Here is a 12,496-nt window from a genome sequence, read left to right as displayed (position 1 = left end):
TTTTCATTGGAGAAATACGGCATACCCCGGAAGGTTTACGGAAGAGACACGAAGCACATCTCATTTTTGCACTTCACACTTGATTGATTTAGAGAAGAAAACAGCCACACTACATACACATGACTTACACCATTCTAGATCAGAGCATACCTCTCACTCGTTATGAAATTTGATCTGCAATTTATTGGTTTTGAATCTGTGATCGTTCGCTACATCAACTTTATCATAACAGGTTTATTAATAAGGACCAGATACCTATTTGGCGGCCACATTCCCACGTAGAACACAAGACAGGAGATCAAACTCGAAAATGGTATCTATTGGATTGGATTGATTTCGACAGCTACCTACAAGTCGGTCCGTCAAACAAGATCAATGAAAATGATGCGCATGCGCCGCCCATACCAGGAAACATTCGTTGAAAGTAACATGAGAACAGAAAAGGTGCTTTTTATATCAAAGAAAAAAGGTGACAAATCCAGGGTTTATAAAGAAGAAGGAAGAAAAATTATACAGGAGAGGGTAGAAGGGAAAGACGAGTACGTGGTTCATCTATTTGGATGACTTCTTCTTGGTCTTTTTCTTCTCGCTCGACTCCTGCGGTTTCTTGGACTGCTTTTCGGCGGTGGCCTTGGTCTTGGGCTCCGGAGCAGCGGGCTTCTTCTTCTCGGCGGGAGATTCCTCGGTCTTCTTGGCCTTCTTCTTCTCGTCTTGCTTGGGAGAGGGAGCGGCGGCGGCGGCGGCGGGCTTCTTCTTTTTCTCGGCGGCAGGTTCCTCGGTCTTCTTGGCGGCCTTCTTTTCGTCCTGCTTGGGAGAGGGCGCGGCGGCAGGTTTGGGGGCTTCTTCGGGTGTCGACGACTCGGGCTTAGATTTCTTGGGCTTGTTCAGGACGCCCTTGGGGTTGAGACCCTTGCGACGGAGACGGTTGCGTTCGGCGCGGAGGATGCGCTCCTGGTCGGCCTCTTCGTCTTCGAACGAAGCGAAGGCTCCACCCTCGGTGTCCAGAGCCATGCCGTCCTCGTCGGTGATGGGGGTCTTGTCGACGGACTCATCGTCCGAGGTGGCGGAGCGAGCGTCGGAGGGTTTGGAGTCGGCGGCGGACGAAGCGGTACCGTCGGCAGCGGTCGTCTCGGAGGGGCTGGGGCCGGTCTTCTTCAGCTTGCAGACGAAGAAACCGTCGACGTTCTCGCGGTGGGGGAAGTAGCGGCGGGTCATGGGCATCTTGGCGTCGAAGTGCTTGCCCATGTAGTTGGAGAAACCGGGGCTACCGAAATCGCCGAGGCCGGTGTCGACGATCTTGACGTTGGGGCGCTTGCGCAGAACGTACTGCACGACGGCTTCGTTCTCCTCTACCGTGACGGAACAGGTGGAGTAGACGAGGTAGCCGCCGGTCTTGGAGGAGTGGTCGACGGAGTCGATGGCGGCGAGGAGAAGCTGGCGCTGCATGTGGGGGATGGCGAGGAAGTCACGCTCGTTCTTGGAGGTCTTCACGCTGGGATCCTTGGAGATAACGCCGGTACCGGTACAGGGGGCATCGAGAAGAACGCGATCGAAACCGCCGAGAGCCTTGGGGAACGCAGTGCGGGCATCCAGGTTGGTAACAATGGTGTTCTTGCATCCGAGACGGTGGATGTTACCGATCAAACCCTTGGCACGGGGCTTGCTGGCATCGTTTGCGATCACGCAACCGGTGTTGCGCATCAGAGCGGAGATGTATGTAGTTTTACCACCGGGGGCAGAGGCCATATCCAGGACTCGCTCGTTGGGTTGCGGGGCCAGAGCCATGACGGGGAGGAAAGAAGACGCGGCCTGCAGAATGTATTGACCTGCCAGGTATTCGGGCGTGGCACCCAGAGGAACAGCAGACTCGAAGACCTGAAGACCGACCTTGGACCACTTGCCAACAGGCTCCAGAACAACACCACGGTTGATCAGGGCCTGGGCCAGAGACCGACGGTTTGTGCGCAAAGTGTTCGTACGGATGACGACGGGTCGCGGGGTTTCGTTGGCTTCGAAGAAGGCGAACGCTTCCATGGGAGTGAAGAGGTTGAAAAGCTTTTCCGCCAGGAACGGGGTGTATCCGTAGTAGGTCGAGATGTCGGACAGAAGCAGCTGCAGGTAATCGGCGCGCGACTTGCCGGGCTGGCCCAATGTCTTCAGGTCACCCAGGATTCGGATGGTGTCTGTGATTCTCGTACGGAGCAGTTGGAGATCGGGGGCTAGACCGTGGCCAGCACCACCTTCTTCAAACACATCCGGTCGGTCACCAGCGATGTTGGTCTGCATGGCTGCCTCCTGCAATTCTTGTTCAGCCTCATCCGCTTCTGCCTGCTTCTCCAGGTCCAATTTCCGAGACAATCCCTCGATATTAGCCGCCGTCAGCTGCTCCTCGGCATCAGATTCGTCGTCAGAGAACATAGTCTCCCGGGGGTGATCTTCGTCGTCGTCAGAGTCCATGACCGAATCGCCTTCATCGTCATCATCGGAGCCAATCGATCCATCGCTGACGCCGTCCAAATCACCGAACTCGTCGTCGCCTCCCTCAAGGTCTTCCATGTCGTCGTCCGAGACCTCTTCGTCGTCCGATTCCATGAAATCCATCTTCTTCGCAGCGGGCTTCTTCGGCGGCTCGGCGCTCTTAGCAGGCTTGCCATTGGCAGCACCGTTCGTCTTCTTCTGCACATTCTTCTTCTTCGCAGGCGCCTCCTCTTCGACATCATCTCTTCTCCGCTTCTGTCCCGGCGCGGCCTTCGACTGGGCCTCGGCAGCCTTGCGATTCTTGAGGATCGAGATTTTAGACTCATCCAGCGGAGCCGGAGGGCCTTGCTTCTTCATACGACGACCTTTACCCATTGCGACAGATGGTGAAAAGAGTGGTGTAAATCGGGTGTTTTTCCGTTGACGGCGGAAAGATCTAAACTTTTTTTTTTTCTCTCGTCTTTTTTTTTCTTCATCCGCTGCGGGCGGTCACTGGTGGCAGAAGACGGTGTTGCCAAGGCGGTGAGCCCTCCTGCCTGAGGTGTCAACCTTTCCTCGTGGCCTCAGGCCCACCCCAATTGGGTAATGCCAATTATCCGCTTGCGGTCCCTCAACTGCTGCAACAACCTCTCGCCTTTCCCCCGCGGTCAACCCTCCTACCTAAACAAACATCAACTGTGCGATATACACCTCTCCACCATGTCTGAGGTCACCTTCATCAAATCATTCCTCTCCTCGCTGGACTCCCGTCCCATCAAGCTCCCCGCCGACTATGTCTTCGACCCCGAGCGAGTCGGACTCAAGGTCCCTGTACGTGATTCCGAATACTACAATCTACTCCCATATCTATATCTCTAATAAAACCACTACTGTAGTACCTCCTCCCTCGCCTCTCCGCCCCCCGCCCCGAAATGCCCAAGAAAGTGAAATCCGCCGCCGCCCCGGGATCCTCGAAATCGATAAACGTGCACCTGAAGTCGGCGCGGAACCCCGCGCTCGAATTCACCGTCTCGAACGCCCCGATCTCCACGACCTCCGTCTCAGACTTGAAAGACGCCGTGCGCGAGCGCGTCGTCGATGCGCAGAACGACAAGGTCGCGCTGGATAAGATCAAGATCCTGTACAAGCGCAAGCCGGTGACGGGGAAGACGATCGCGGAGCTGCTAGACGACGAGCCGGAGCTGCTGGCGGGTGGCAAGACGGTCGAGTTCGGGGTGATGATCATGGGCGGGGCGAAGGCCGTGGAAGAGGGTGAGAAGGGAGCGGCCGCTGGCTCGTCTTCGTCTCCGAAGGCGGCGATTGGGCCGAGTGGGGAGGTTCTGTTGGAGACGGAGGCGTTCTGGAATGATCTGGAGGGATATTTGGAGCAGAGGTTGAAGGATGTTGAGGAGGCGCAGAAGCTGACGACGTTGTTCAAGGGCGCTTGGACGGCGAGTCGGGGATAAGTTCTTGGTGCGGTGGTTTGTACGTGATACCTTTTTTTCCCCTTTGAGATGTCCGATGTCTCCTAGTAAAGAAACATGCCAACTCTAGCTTGTATCTACGTGAATGAAATTTGAGCTGATACATGCATGCAAGAACAAGATTGCTCTAGATTAGCTCATCTCTTGACATGAGCCAAATTACTCTATTTTCCTAGCCGGATTTGATTCACATGCAATACCAAGAAAAGATAAAACCAACACACAAAAGTCCAGTAGCGTTGTAATTGGGTTTGAAAGGAAATTTTGACGTGGCATTGTTGTACAGCGTTGGAGTGGTGGGTTGTGCCATCATCCTAATGCCCAATAGAAACAACCGTGGGAATCATAGGACTGGCGCATGGTGATAAAACGAGAAGTCAAAATGGGTCTGGATATGCAAGAAAAGCTGGTGTCGACCGTCGCAGAAAGGAACAGCAGGAGGACTCGTAATATTCGGTTGTTTCGCACGGAATTTTGCAGGGAGGGCAATGAGGAAGATAAGGTGAATAGGAACGGGACAAAAATAGGTAAAATAGAGAAAAGAAAATGGACTGTCATCACGCGAAGAAGGAAAGGGTGATTATCGATCACATAAAACGCAAAGAGAAGCAGGAAGAAAAGAAACTATAACCACACGAGTAGAAAGGAACATATGCCAGGTAACTTGACACCGTTTGCAAATGCTCAAGAATTGGCCAATCGCTCATCCATTTCATGCGTCCAAAGAAATTTATAAGAAAGACAAAAATCATACATCACCAGTAAAGGCCCTCATTATCTGGAGAAGACCTTGACTGCTCCGTCACCGCCACCACTAACGACCCAACGGCCATCACGGCTCCAAACGGCGGAACACACCCCTTCACCACGCATCACCCGATGACTGGTGATTTCTTGGGTGCAATTTCGTTTTTCGAGGTTCCAAAATCGCAGGCTAGCATCGTGGCCAGCGGACACCAATTCACGCCCATCTGGCGACAGCGAGAGTGATGCAATCGCAGACGGGTGAGCCAACATTGTGTACGTACATTGTCCTAGAAAGAGGAAAGACGTTAGTCAATTTAGCAGTTAGACGAGGTAGGGTAGCACATACCACTATTCGCGTCAAAGAAGCGAATATACTTGTCCTCGTATCCACTAATTACCACTCCCTCCACGCCACTTGAACCAGTGGCGCCGTGAACTACCTCTTCCTCTACCATTGCTCGGTTCGGATCCAAGCCAGCGGAGCCGTCAAACCCGACAGTAGATGCCACAACTGAGTTGACACCCGTCGACGGCGTTCCATCGTATGTCTCCAGGCTGGCCATTCCAACGATCTCCTCCCCGGTTCGCGTGTCGTAGACAAGGATTGAAGCGTCGGAGAATGAAACGACAAAGTTTACGCCCGCGAGAGACAATGGACTGATGCAGGTCGGAGATGGGGAGTCCTGTCGGGCGATTTTATGGACAAGGCTGTAGTGGAACGGCGTGGCCGTTGCCGTACTGGGTTGAGGGGAGGATGGGAAGTTGGATCCCGACGAGATGGAATTGGCCCGACGACTGCCTCCGGCTCTTCGGGAACCAGCCTGCGGTGACGAAATTTGCGGAGGCGCACTTACAGCCCAGATCAAGATGTGTCCGTCCGCGCCGCCCGATGCCAACAGGATACGGTCGGAGCCTCCGTGACTACTGCACGAGTCCCCGAATACGGATCCGGTGGTTCCTGGAAGAACACACAGACCCCACACGGCATCGGTATGGCCGTCCAGAGTGGCTTTGGGGTCAACTCGTCCTCGCTCCCAAACACGCACGCTCGCATCTTGACCACCAGAGAACACCCAGCCATCACCCAGAGCGCGACCGCCGTTGGAGATGTTTTGCGCCGGCGAGCAGGCCGCCAGTGCAGTCACGGCGCCAACGTGTCCTCGGTGAGTGAAGTAACTGGTAATATCCAGATCATTGCTTGAACCAGGGCCATGGTGGCCAAGGCTGCCGAACGAGGCCGGGATAATCCATCTCTTGATCGTTCCATCGTCGCTACACGTGCAAATCTCGGGTTCAGAAGGGCTGCCACCGCCCGTGAATATCACGGAGCGGACAACATCGAGATGGCCGCGCAGAGCGAATCGAACCTTGAAGGAAGTATCCTGTTTGGCACCCGCATTAGAACTCAGATCGATGGCCCCGTCACTCTTGCGTCTGGTGCCAGAGCTCTTTCGTCGGTGTGACATAGATCCAGGCCTAGAAGGGGACTTTTGGCGGACAAAGTTCGCATTGGGAAAGACGTCGACATCGGGCCGATGAGGCGGCATCGGTTCCGTGGGCGGTTCCTGGTCTGATGGCTCATCAAAGTTCCAGCCGTCTGGGTCCTCGACGCTGTCCTCAATCTGTTGTGGTTTTGTCTCTTCCCTCACCGATACCTGGGCACCATAGCCATCATCTCCCTGTCTCTCTCCGCCAGTGCGTTCGTCCACCATCGAGGGGTCATGAGCCTGCCTCCGATTGTCAATCGCAGTCACCTGCGTTTGTTGTGGTTCCAGGGGCCTTCGATCCAGCGCCTCCCGGGCGGGGCCCGGCAAGCCGAACTGGTTCGTTGGTCGCGAGAGCCCTGCGTTTTCGGGGTAATGGGTCACGATCGGCTGGTGGTTCTGAAGGGAGACCTCGCGTGCCATCATATGGTTGGCTTGCTGTTGTTGCTGATGCTGCTGCTTTTGCCTTTGCTGCTGAATATACGCTTCTTCCAGACTGTGCTGCGACAGCTGTTGGTTGCCGTACATGGGATTGGCGAGGTCCGGGTCACTGAGATCGGGAGGCGGATGTGAGGTAGGAATAACGTGGTACGTAATTTCTTGGGAGCATTTCGTCAAGTACAGGCGCGACTTGTCTCGCTCATTCTCTTGCTGGAATTCGTGTTGGTGTTCGTAGTTAGGGTCGGAATCGCCGAGGTCGAGATGCGACTTGGGGCGTTGGGCTAGGCGTTCGGTCAGTATGCGTGGACGACGCCTTCAAGAATAAACCAAACATACATTTGAGAGCGCCCAGGCTCTCCCGAGCGATTTCCTTGGGGTCCCTCGCGTCATCAATGCTTTCGTTGTTGCTGAGCTTTTTGACCTTCTCGCGCTCCTTTTTTAGCGCAGCTTCCAGTAGTCTGACGTGCTTGCCTAGCGACTCCTGTAAACGCTTGCTCGTTCGGACATCGCCTTCCAGTCGTCCAATGCGGGATTTCATCTCCGCGCGCTCGATTTCCCACGCATTGCGGTCTCGTTCGTGCCGATGCCATTCGGTCTGCAGAAAGCGCATCACACCTACAGAGAGACGAGCGACGTTAGTATCGTAGATCCGGGGTACTGTCTCAAAGCCATTGCCGACAAGCGCACCTTGCAACGTGTATTCCGTCCCCTGAGGTTGTCCGTTCGACGACCCGTCGCCGGGTCCGACATACCCTCCACCCCCGGCCATGATCGAAGGAGACTGCCAAGCCATGCGATTTCAGCGAGCGGAAGGATCCCAACGGGGGATTCCGAGAACACAGGAGCTCTCGGGCTCAGCGTGGTGGGAGAAGGTGTGGACGGCTTGGGAGGACTCGTGTCCGCAATCGTGAAGTCTGTTGATGTAAGCCAACAATCGGCACACACGGGCGACGACGGCAGGAAACTCGGTTCCTGACCGTGTCAACACCGATTTATGAGAAACGACGAGGTAGTCGGAGAGAGAAGATGCCGGTCGCAGCAATGGAAAGGAGGCGGACGGTGATGCGTTCCGGCCAAGAGAAACCGGGCTGAAGACTGGAGCGCGTTTCTCCTCGCTGAAGGTCGGGGAAAGCCACCGCTGCGGTTGCGCTTTGGTTGGTTCCCGTAAACGCCCACGCGGCCTTAACCGCCTTTAGCGCTAGGCGGTTTGTTTGGCCGGTTTCTAGACAAAAATCACAGATTATACAAAAATTGTCAACAGAAGGTCAAACCGAAAAAGAAAAACAGACAAAGATAAGCCGGTTTAAAATGAAGGGTCAGTGCCTTGCGTCTTCGCTCTGACGTGAACCCTCTGGTGAGGTGCCTCAGGTCGCAGGGCCGCTAAGGCGCAGGCCACCAATCACCGCCAGGAACTGACGTGTAAAGTGTCTCTCGTTGCTTCTTCGACCCTAGAGACTACCGCAGACTAGCCGGAGCAAAACGTGTCGCTATTTTGGTGCGCTTAATTTACAGGTCCTTTGTGATCAGTACACTACCTTAATACCTTATTCCGGCGTCAAACGCCGGGCGGCATTAGACTGCGTCAGTCGTGGATTCATGGGCTCGTTAACATAGAAGTACACTACAACAGTTCTCATCTGCTAGAACTCGAGTTCTTCCACCTCTATCCCGCAGTTAATCCTGTAGCTTGGACTTGAATTTGTCCTCCCGTCAGCGTTTCTTGATATTCTCGCGTCACTCGAATTCGGCATCCAGCGCCTCGGCAGGCCTGCTCGGCTTCTCTTTGCTCACAGATCATCTTCGCTTTCCTACGGTTGGTCTCCTAAACAGGTCACTCCATATTGTTCAAGAAGATATAGCCAGCATTCCGGGCACAGGCACATACTATCCGCCGCAACTGCTCCGTCGATATGCCACTGCACGTGATGATAAAGGTCTATGGCAGATGACTCAGCCATGCCGGGGACATCACCAGAAAATGCCAAGAGCTTCGATCATGCCCTGAATGTCTGCTCAATGCTAAAGATAGAGGTTTATTGAGAACTGTCTGTCCGAAGATAATCCTTTTGTTCTCTTCAATGTGTATACTCTCATTTCCAGTTATTTCTTTCGTCCCAACAGCCCTGAGTTCAAACTTTTCGATGTTGATTCACTATATATTCTGCAGGTAGTTTATATATCTCAAGGACCTCATTCCGTTAAGTTCTTTTTACGCCGAACCACAAGCTGATATTTCTCATGAACTCTAGATAGGTGACATGGCTGCTCAAGGCACAGATATAATAGTTTTTACTCGAGACAATTTCAATTTACCCAGCATAAAGCTAGAGTCGCAAAATGTTAGCTCAGGGTTGGATATAATGCTCCAATGGATTTAGTTCCAAATGCAGCACAGAATTCTAAGTCCTGAAATTGTTGATCCTCTTGATTATGAAGACTTTGCTGTTCATTCGTATTCTGTCTCCAGAAGTACGAACAGTGAATATAAGTATGGCCATTCCACCGCCCGCTGTGCTGTACTCTCCTAAGCAAGAGTCGAGTGACTACAAATGAGTGATATTTTTCTATGCTATCGCTGGACAAATAAGCGACGCCCACACAATATACAAAAAAGGAAAACCCCAAAGATCCAGCATGACAAGATAATGGCGCAAAACCACACATCGAAGGGCAACTCCGAACTCCGAAACATCCAGCATTTCCTTCGGAGGAATGCCGAAGACAGGCCTCCCGTCTCCGAACTCCGCATGATAACGGAGGCCCTATTCCGAAATGACGACCCCTCATTCTGGCTCCCTTTCTTTTGTTTTGATGCGACGATGTCAATTCTGAACTGTACCCCCTCTACTTCAAGAAAACACCGCGACGGCAATCAACCATGTCGCCAATCGTTACCATCTCGAGCATAGTGGGCTGGACCTACGTATTCCTCTGGTCAATTTCCTTCTACCCGCAAGTTCTCACCAATCTGAGCAGGAAATCCAGCTCCGGCCTATCCATAGAATTCACCTGGCTCAATGCGCTGGGCCTGACGGCCTACAGCGTATTCAACGCCGTGCTTTTATTTTCGCCCGTTGTCCGCGCCCAATATGCTAGTCGGTTACCGGGGAACCCTACGCCTCCGGTGCATTTCAGTGATCTAGTGTATGCAGCGCATGGGGCGGGACTATGTCTGGTCCTTTTAAGCCAGGCGCAATGGCCACACTTGTGGGGATTCCGTGGATCAAAAGCGGCGCTGAGCTTGAGCACTATAGGAGTGTTCTGGGGCTGCATTGCGATCATATTTGCTGGCATTGGCAGCGTTCTGCTTGGGCTGTCGCAGAGATGGGAATGGCTTGATGTGGTTAGTACAAAGATTCTAAGCTCTCTTGGTCTACCTAGAAACGACATTGACATCCTCCAAAGGTATACACGATTGGGAACATCAAGCTCTTTCTCACGGTCGTAAAATACACGCCTCAGGTGATCCACAATTACCGTCGCCAGTCAACCGAGGGCTTCAGTATCTATGCTATTCTGCTCGATTTCACGGGCGGGCTGCTGTCAGTCGTACAGTTACTCCTGGATCTCGGCGAGCAAGGGAACTGGTCTCAGATGAGCTCGGGAAACGGTGCGAAATTCGCACTAGGCAATGTCACTATGCTTTTTGATATCACATTTATTGTGCAGCATTATATTCTCTATAGGCATCGGAGCAAGGGCAAGGCAGCGCGTGAAGAAAGGGCGCCGTCAGAGGAGGATCCGTTATTGGGTAATCAGGAGGCTTGATCTATTTTTAATTATAGAGCTATAGACAAATAGACTGAACATGTTTATATAGAATAAATCCCATAAATATTTCAATCGACGACGCTATATAGCTCTATTTCCAATGCCGATACGCGAACCGGAAAGCACAAGCAGTCAAGAACATCATCCCTGCCACAACGCCCCATAAGACCACCAACAATGGATCCTTCGCGAGCGGCGAGAAAGCCATACCGAGCGCATAACCCAACCCAGAAGTTCCGATATAACACGCCTGAAGGACAGATTTCATGCTCTTGGGCGCATGGCTGTACGTGTACTCCGATCCCGTGGGCCAACAAAACACCTCAGCCAGAGCGATAATCACGAACGTGGGCAGCTGAATCAGCACATGAACTCTGTTCGGTGTGCGCCCATCCGATGCCGCACATTCGAGTGGATGATTGTAACAGGGGCCAGCGCGGTATACAAGTGCCTGGACGATGGCTGAATAGGCCATGGCGATAGACATGATGAAGAACCCCATCGTGATCCGATTGATAGGGCTGAAGCGGATCTTGCGTCGGTTAAGAAACGGGTAGAGACCTTTCTGGATAAGCAGTCCGAAGAAAACGTAGGCGAGTGGGTTGGACGACTTTATCAGATCATTAGGGATCCCGTGGGTTTCCATTTGACCGGCCTGTGAAATGGCGACTTGGGATCCCTGGCCCATGCAGAGCCAGAATATAGGCCATCCAATACTAGAAGATCCTCACTGGTAAGCTTTGAAGGATCTCGCAGATGTGCTAAGGAGTACGTACCAGATTTTGAACGCGGAGAGTCCATCGCGCAGTTCTGCAATGAACTCTTTGTCCCACGGGACGACCCGTCCATGCTTCTTTTCCTGATTCTCGGGCAAGGAAGCGTCTAGGTCGAATCCGTCTCGTGCGCCGTACCATAGACAGCGGAATGCCTTGGGAAGGATAGACCCTTGCGCCGGCGGGTGGACTGGTTTGTGTTAGTTAATGCTGACTATAGTTATGAAAATAAAATAAAATAAAATAAAATAAAAACAGAGATATTTTGCTCACCAAAGATTGGTCCTGCAACCTGCACCAGTATAACACACAGAACAACCGAGCACAGATCCAGCAGATAAGCTGACCAGAAGCCGATGTATTTCTCCATCATCGTCGTGGCGATACTGCCCAAGGACCCGGCATTTACCATCCTGAGACGATGAGTGCACGTTCCAATAAAGCAACCATAAGGTCTCATACCAGTAATAAAGATTATAGATGTATTGAATGGTCAGTTCGCGATCGACGACCACGCGCTTGCCATTCTTCTTCGTTTTAATGCGCAAGTTATGCTCGGTATATTGGTCCGCTGTTCGCCATTAGATTGCAATAGAGGATTAGAAGGATGGCACGAACCAATGAAGGGCTGTAGTGAGGCCTGTACCCCTCCAAGACCAATCGCAATCAAGATTGCTCCGGGGATGAATCCAGCTACCGCAATGCCGTCGCGCATCATCCATGGAAATGACGTTGCTAGAAGCACTGCAGAGCCAAACATATAGATTCTGCGGTTATATTAGCTGTTTGAAAGAAAAGGCCTGGAGATCTAAACGGCATACAAGGTAAATATTTGCAAAGAGCGATATCTGCCTAACCATCCGTCTACCAGAATAGAGCATGGTAATGGTAGAATGTTGACAAGAACGGTAAAGGCGAGATTGACGGTGGTAGCGCGCGACTTTCCGAGACCAAGAGCCCCGGGAATCAAATCCGAGGGCTTATTTTGAAGGTAGTTCTCTAAATAGAGAGATGAGTTGGCTTTTGGATTGGACATTTTAGGCGCATAGTAGGAACATACGGAAAACGCTTTGGGTTCCATAATAAGCAAAACGCTCAGCCATCCCAATAAATGCTGCCACCCATACCCGGAGAGGAAGAGAGTCTGCCACATGCTCGAGGTCTCGAATTTCTTCTTCTGTCGCAAGTTCACCCTCCGGCGTGGGGCTGGAGCTTAATGAAACCGACTGTGCCTCGGCCTTTGCGGCATCGATCTCAACCATGGTGTCGCGATATCTGTGGAATATTGGATAGATACTCCACAAAACGAGGGCGAGAAGAGGAAGCAGAGAATATTTAA

General features: G+C 52.4%; 5 protein-coding genes across 5 annotated transcripts; 2 read left to right on the top strand and 3 right to left on the bottom strand.

The window, feature by feature from the left end:
* Positions 1 to 319: 319 nt before the first annotated feature.
* Positions 320 to 2,898, bottom strand: P170DRAFT_434012 (rRNA (cytosine-C5-)-methyltransferase NOP2). The gene has a single exon (XM_024848626.1). The coding sequence runs from the start codon at positions 2,851 to 2,853 to the stop codon at positions 553 to 555; it is 2,301 nt and encodes a 766-aa protein (XP_024707483.1). The 5' UTR covers positions 2,854 to 2,898; the 3' UTR covers positions 320 to 552.
* A 188-nt stretch (positions 2,899 to 3,086) lies between these two features.
* Positions 3,087 to 4,056, top strand: P170DRAFT_377752 (uncharacterized protein). The gene is made up of 2 exons (XM_024845417.1): positions 3,087 to 3,288; positions 3,354 to 4,056. The coding sequence occupies exons 1-2, from the start codon at positions 3,178 to 3,180 to the stop codon at positions 3,921 to 3,923; spliced, it is 681 nt and encodes a 226-aa protein (XP_024707482.1). The 5' UTR covers positions 3,087 to 3,177; the 3' UTR covers positions 3,924 to 4,056.
* Positions 4,057 to 4,715: 659 nt separating this feature from the next.
* P170DRAFT_352166 (cell differentiation and development protein Fsr1) lies at positions 4,716 to 7,406 on the bottom strand (the record flags this gene model as incomplete). The annotated part of the gene is made up of 4 exons (XM_024843909.1): positions 4,716 to 4,975; positions 5,035 to 6,894; positions 6,950 to 7,228; positions 7,301 to 7,406. The coding sequence occupies 4 exons, from the start codon at positions 7,404 to 7,406 to the stop codon at positions 4,716 to 4,718; spliced, it is 2,505 nt and encodes an 834-aa protein (XP_024707481.1).
* A 2,067-nt stretch (positions 7,407 to 9,473) lies between these two features.
* On the top strand, positions 9,474 to 10,381 carry P170DRAFT_402128 (putative L-cystine transporter; the record flags this gene model as incomplete). The annotated part of the gene is made up of 2 exons (XM_024846404.1): positions 9,474 to 9,956; positions 10,019 to 10,381. The coding sequence occupies exons 1-2, from the start codon at positions 9,492 to 9,494 to the stop codon at positions 10,379 to 10,381; spliced, it is 828 nt and encodes a 275-aa protein (XP_024707480.1). The 5' UTR covers positions 9,474 to 9,491.
* A 46-nt stretch (positions 10,382 to 10,427) lies between these two features.
* P170DRAFT_507035 (oligopeptide transporter) lies at positions 10,428 to 12,457 on the bottom strand. The gene is made up of 7 exons (XM_024854439.1): positions 12,218 to 12,457; positions 11,979 to 12,156; positions 11,776 to 11,924; positions 11,620 to 11,728; positions 11,431 to 11,570; positions 11,161 to 11,347; positions 10,428 to 11,100 (listed from the first exon to the last, which is right to left on the bottom strand). The coding sequence occupies exons 1-7, from the start codon at positions 12,417 to 12,419 to the stop codon at positions 10,476 to 10,478; spliced, it is 1,590 nt and encodes a 529-aa protein (XP_024707479.1). The 5' UTR covers positions 12,420 to 12,457; the 3' UTR covers positions 10,428 to 10,475.
* Positions 12,458 to 12,496: the final 39 nt, after the last annotated feature.

The sequence above is a fragment of the Aspergillus steynii genome (genome assembly GCF_002849105.1).
Source record: "Aspergillus steynii IBT 23096 chromosome Unknown P170scaffold_2, whole genome shotgun sequence".
NCBI classification, from domain to species: domain Eukaryota; kingdom Fungi; phylum Ascomycota; class Eurotiomycetes; order Eurotiales; family Aspergillaceae; genus Aspergillus; species Aspergillus steynii.
The sequence above is the reverse complement of the archived record's forward strand: the minus strand, read 5'-3'. Positions and strand labels throughout refer to the sequence as shown.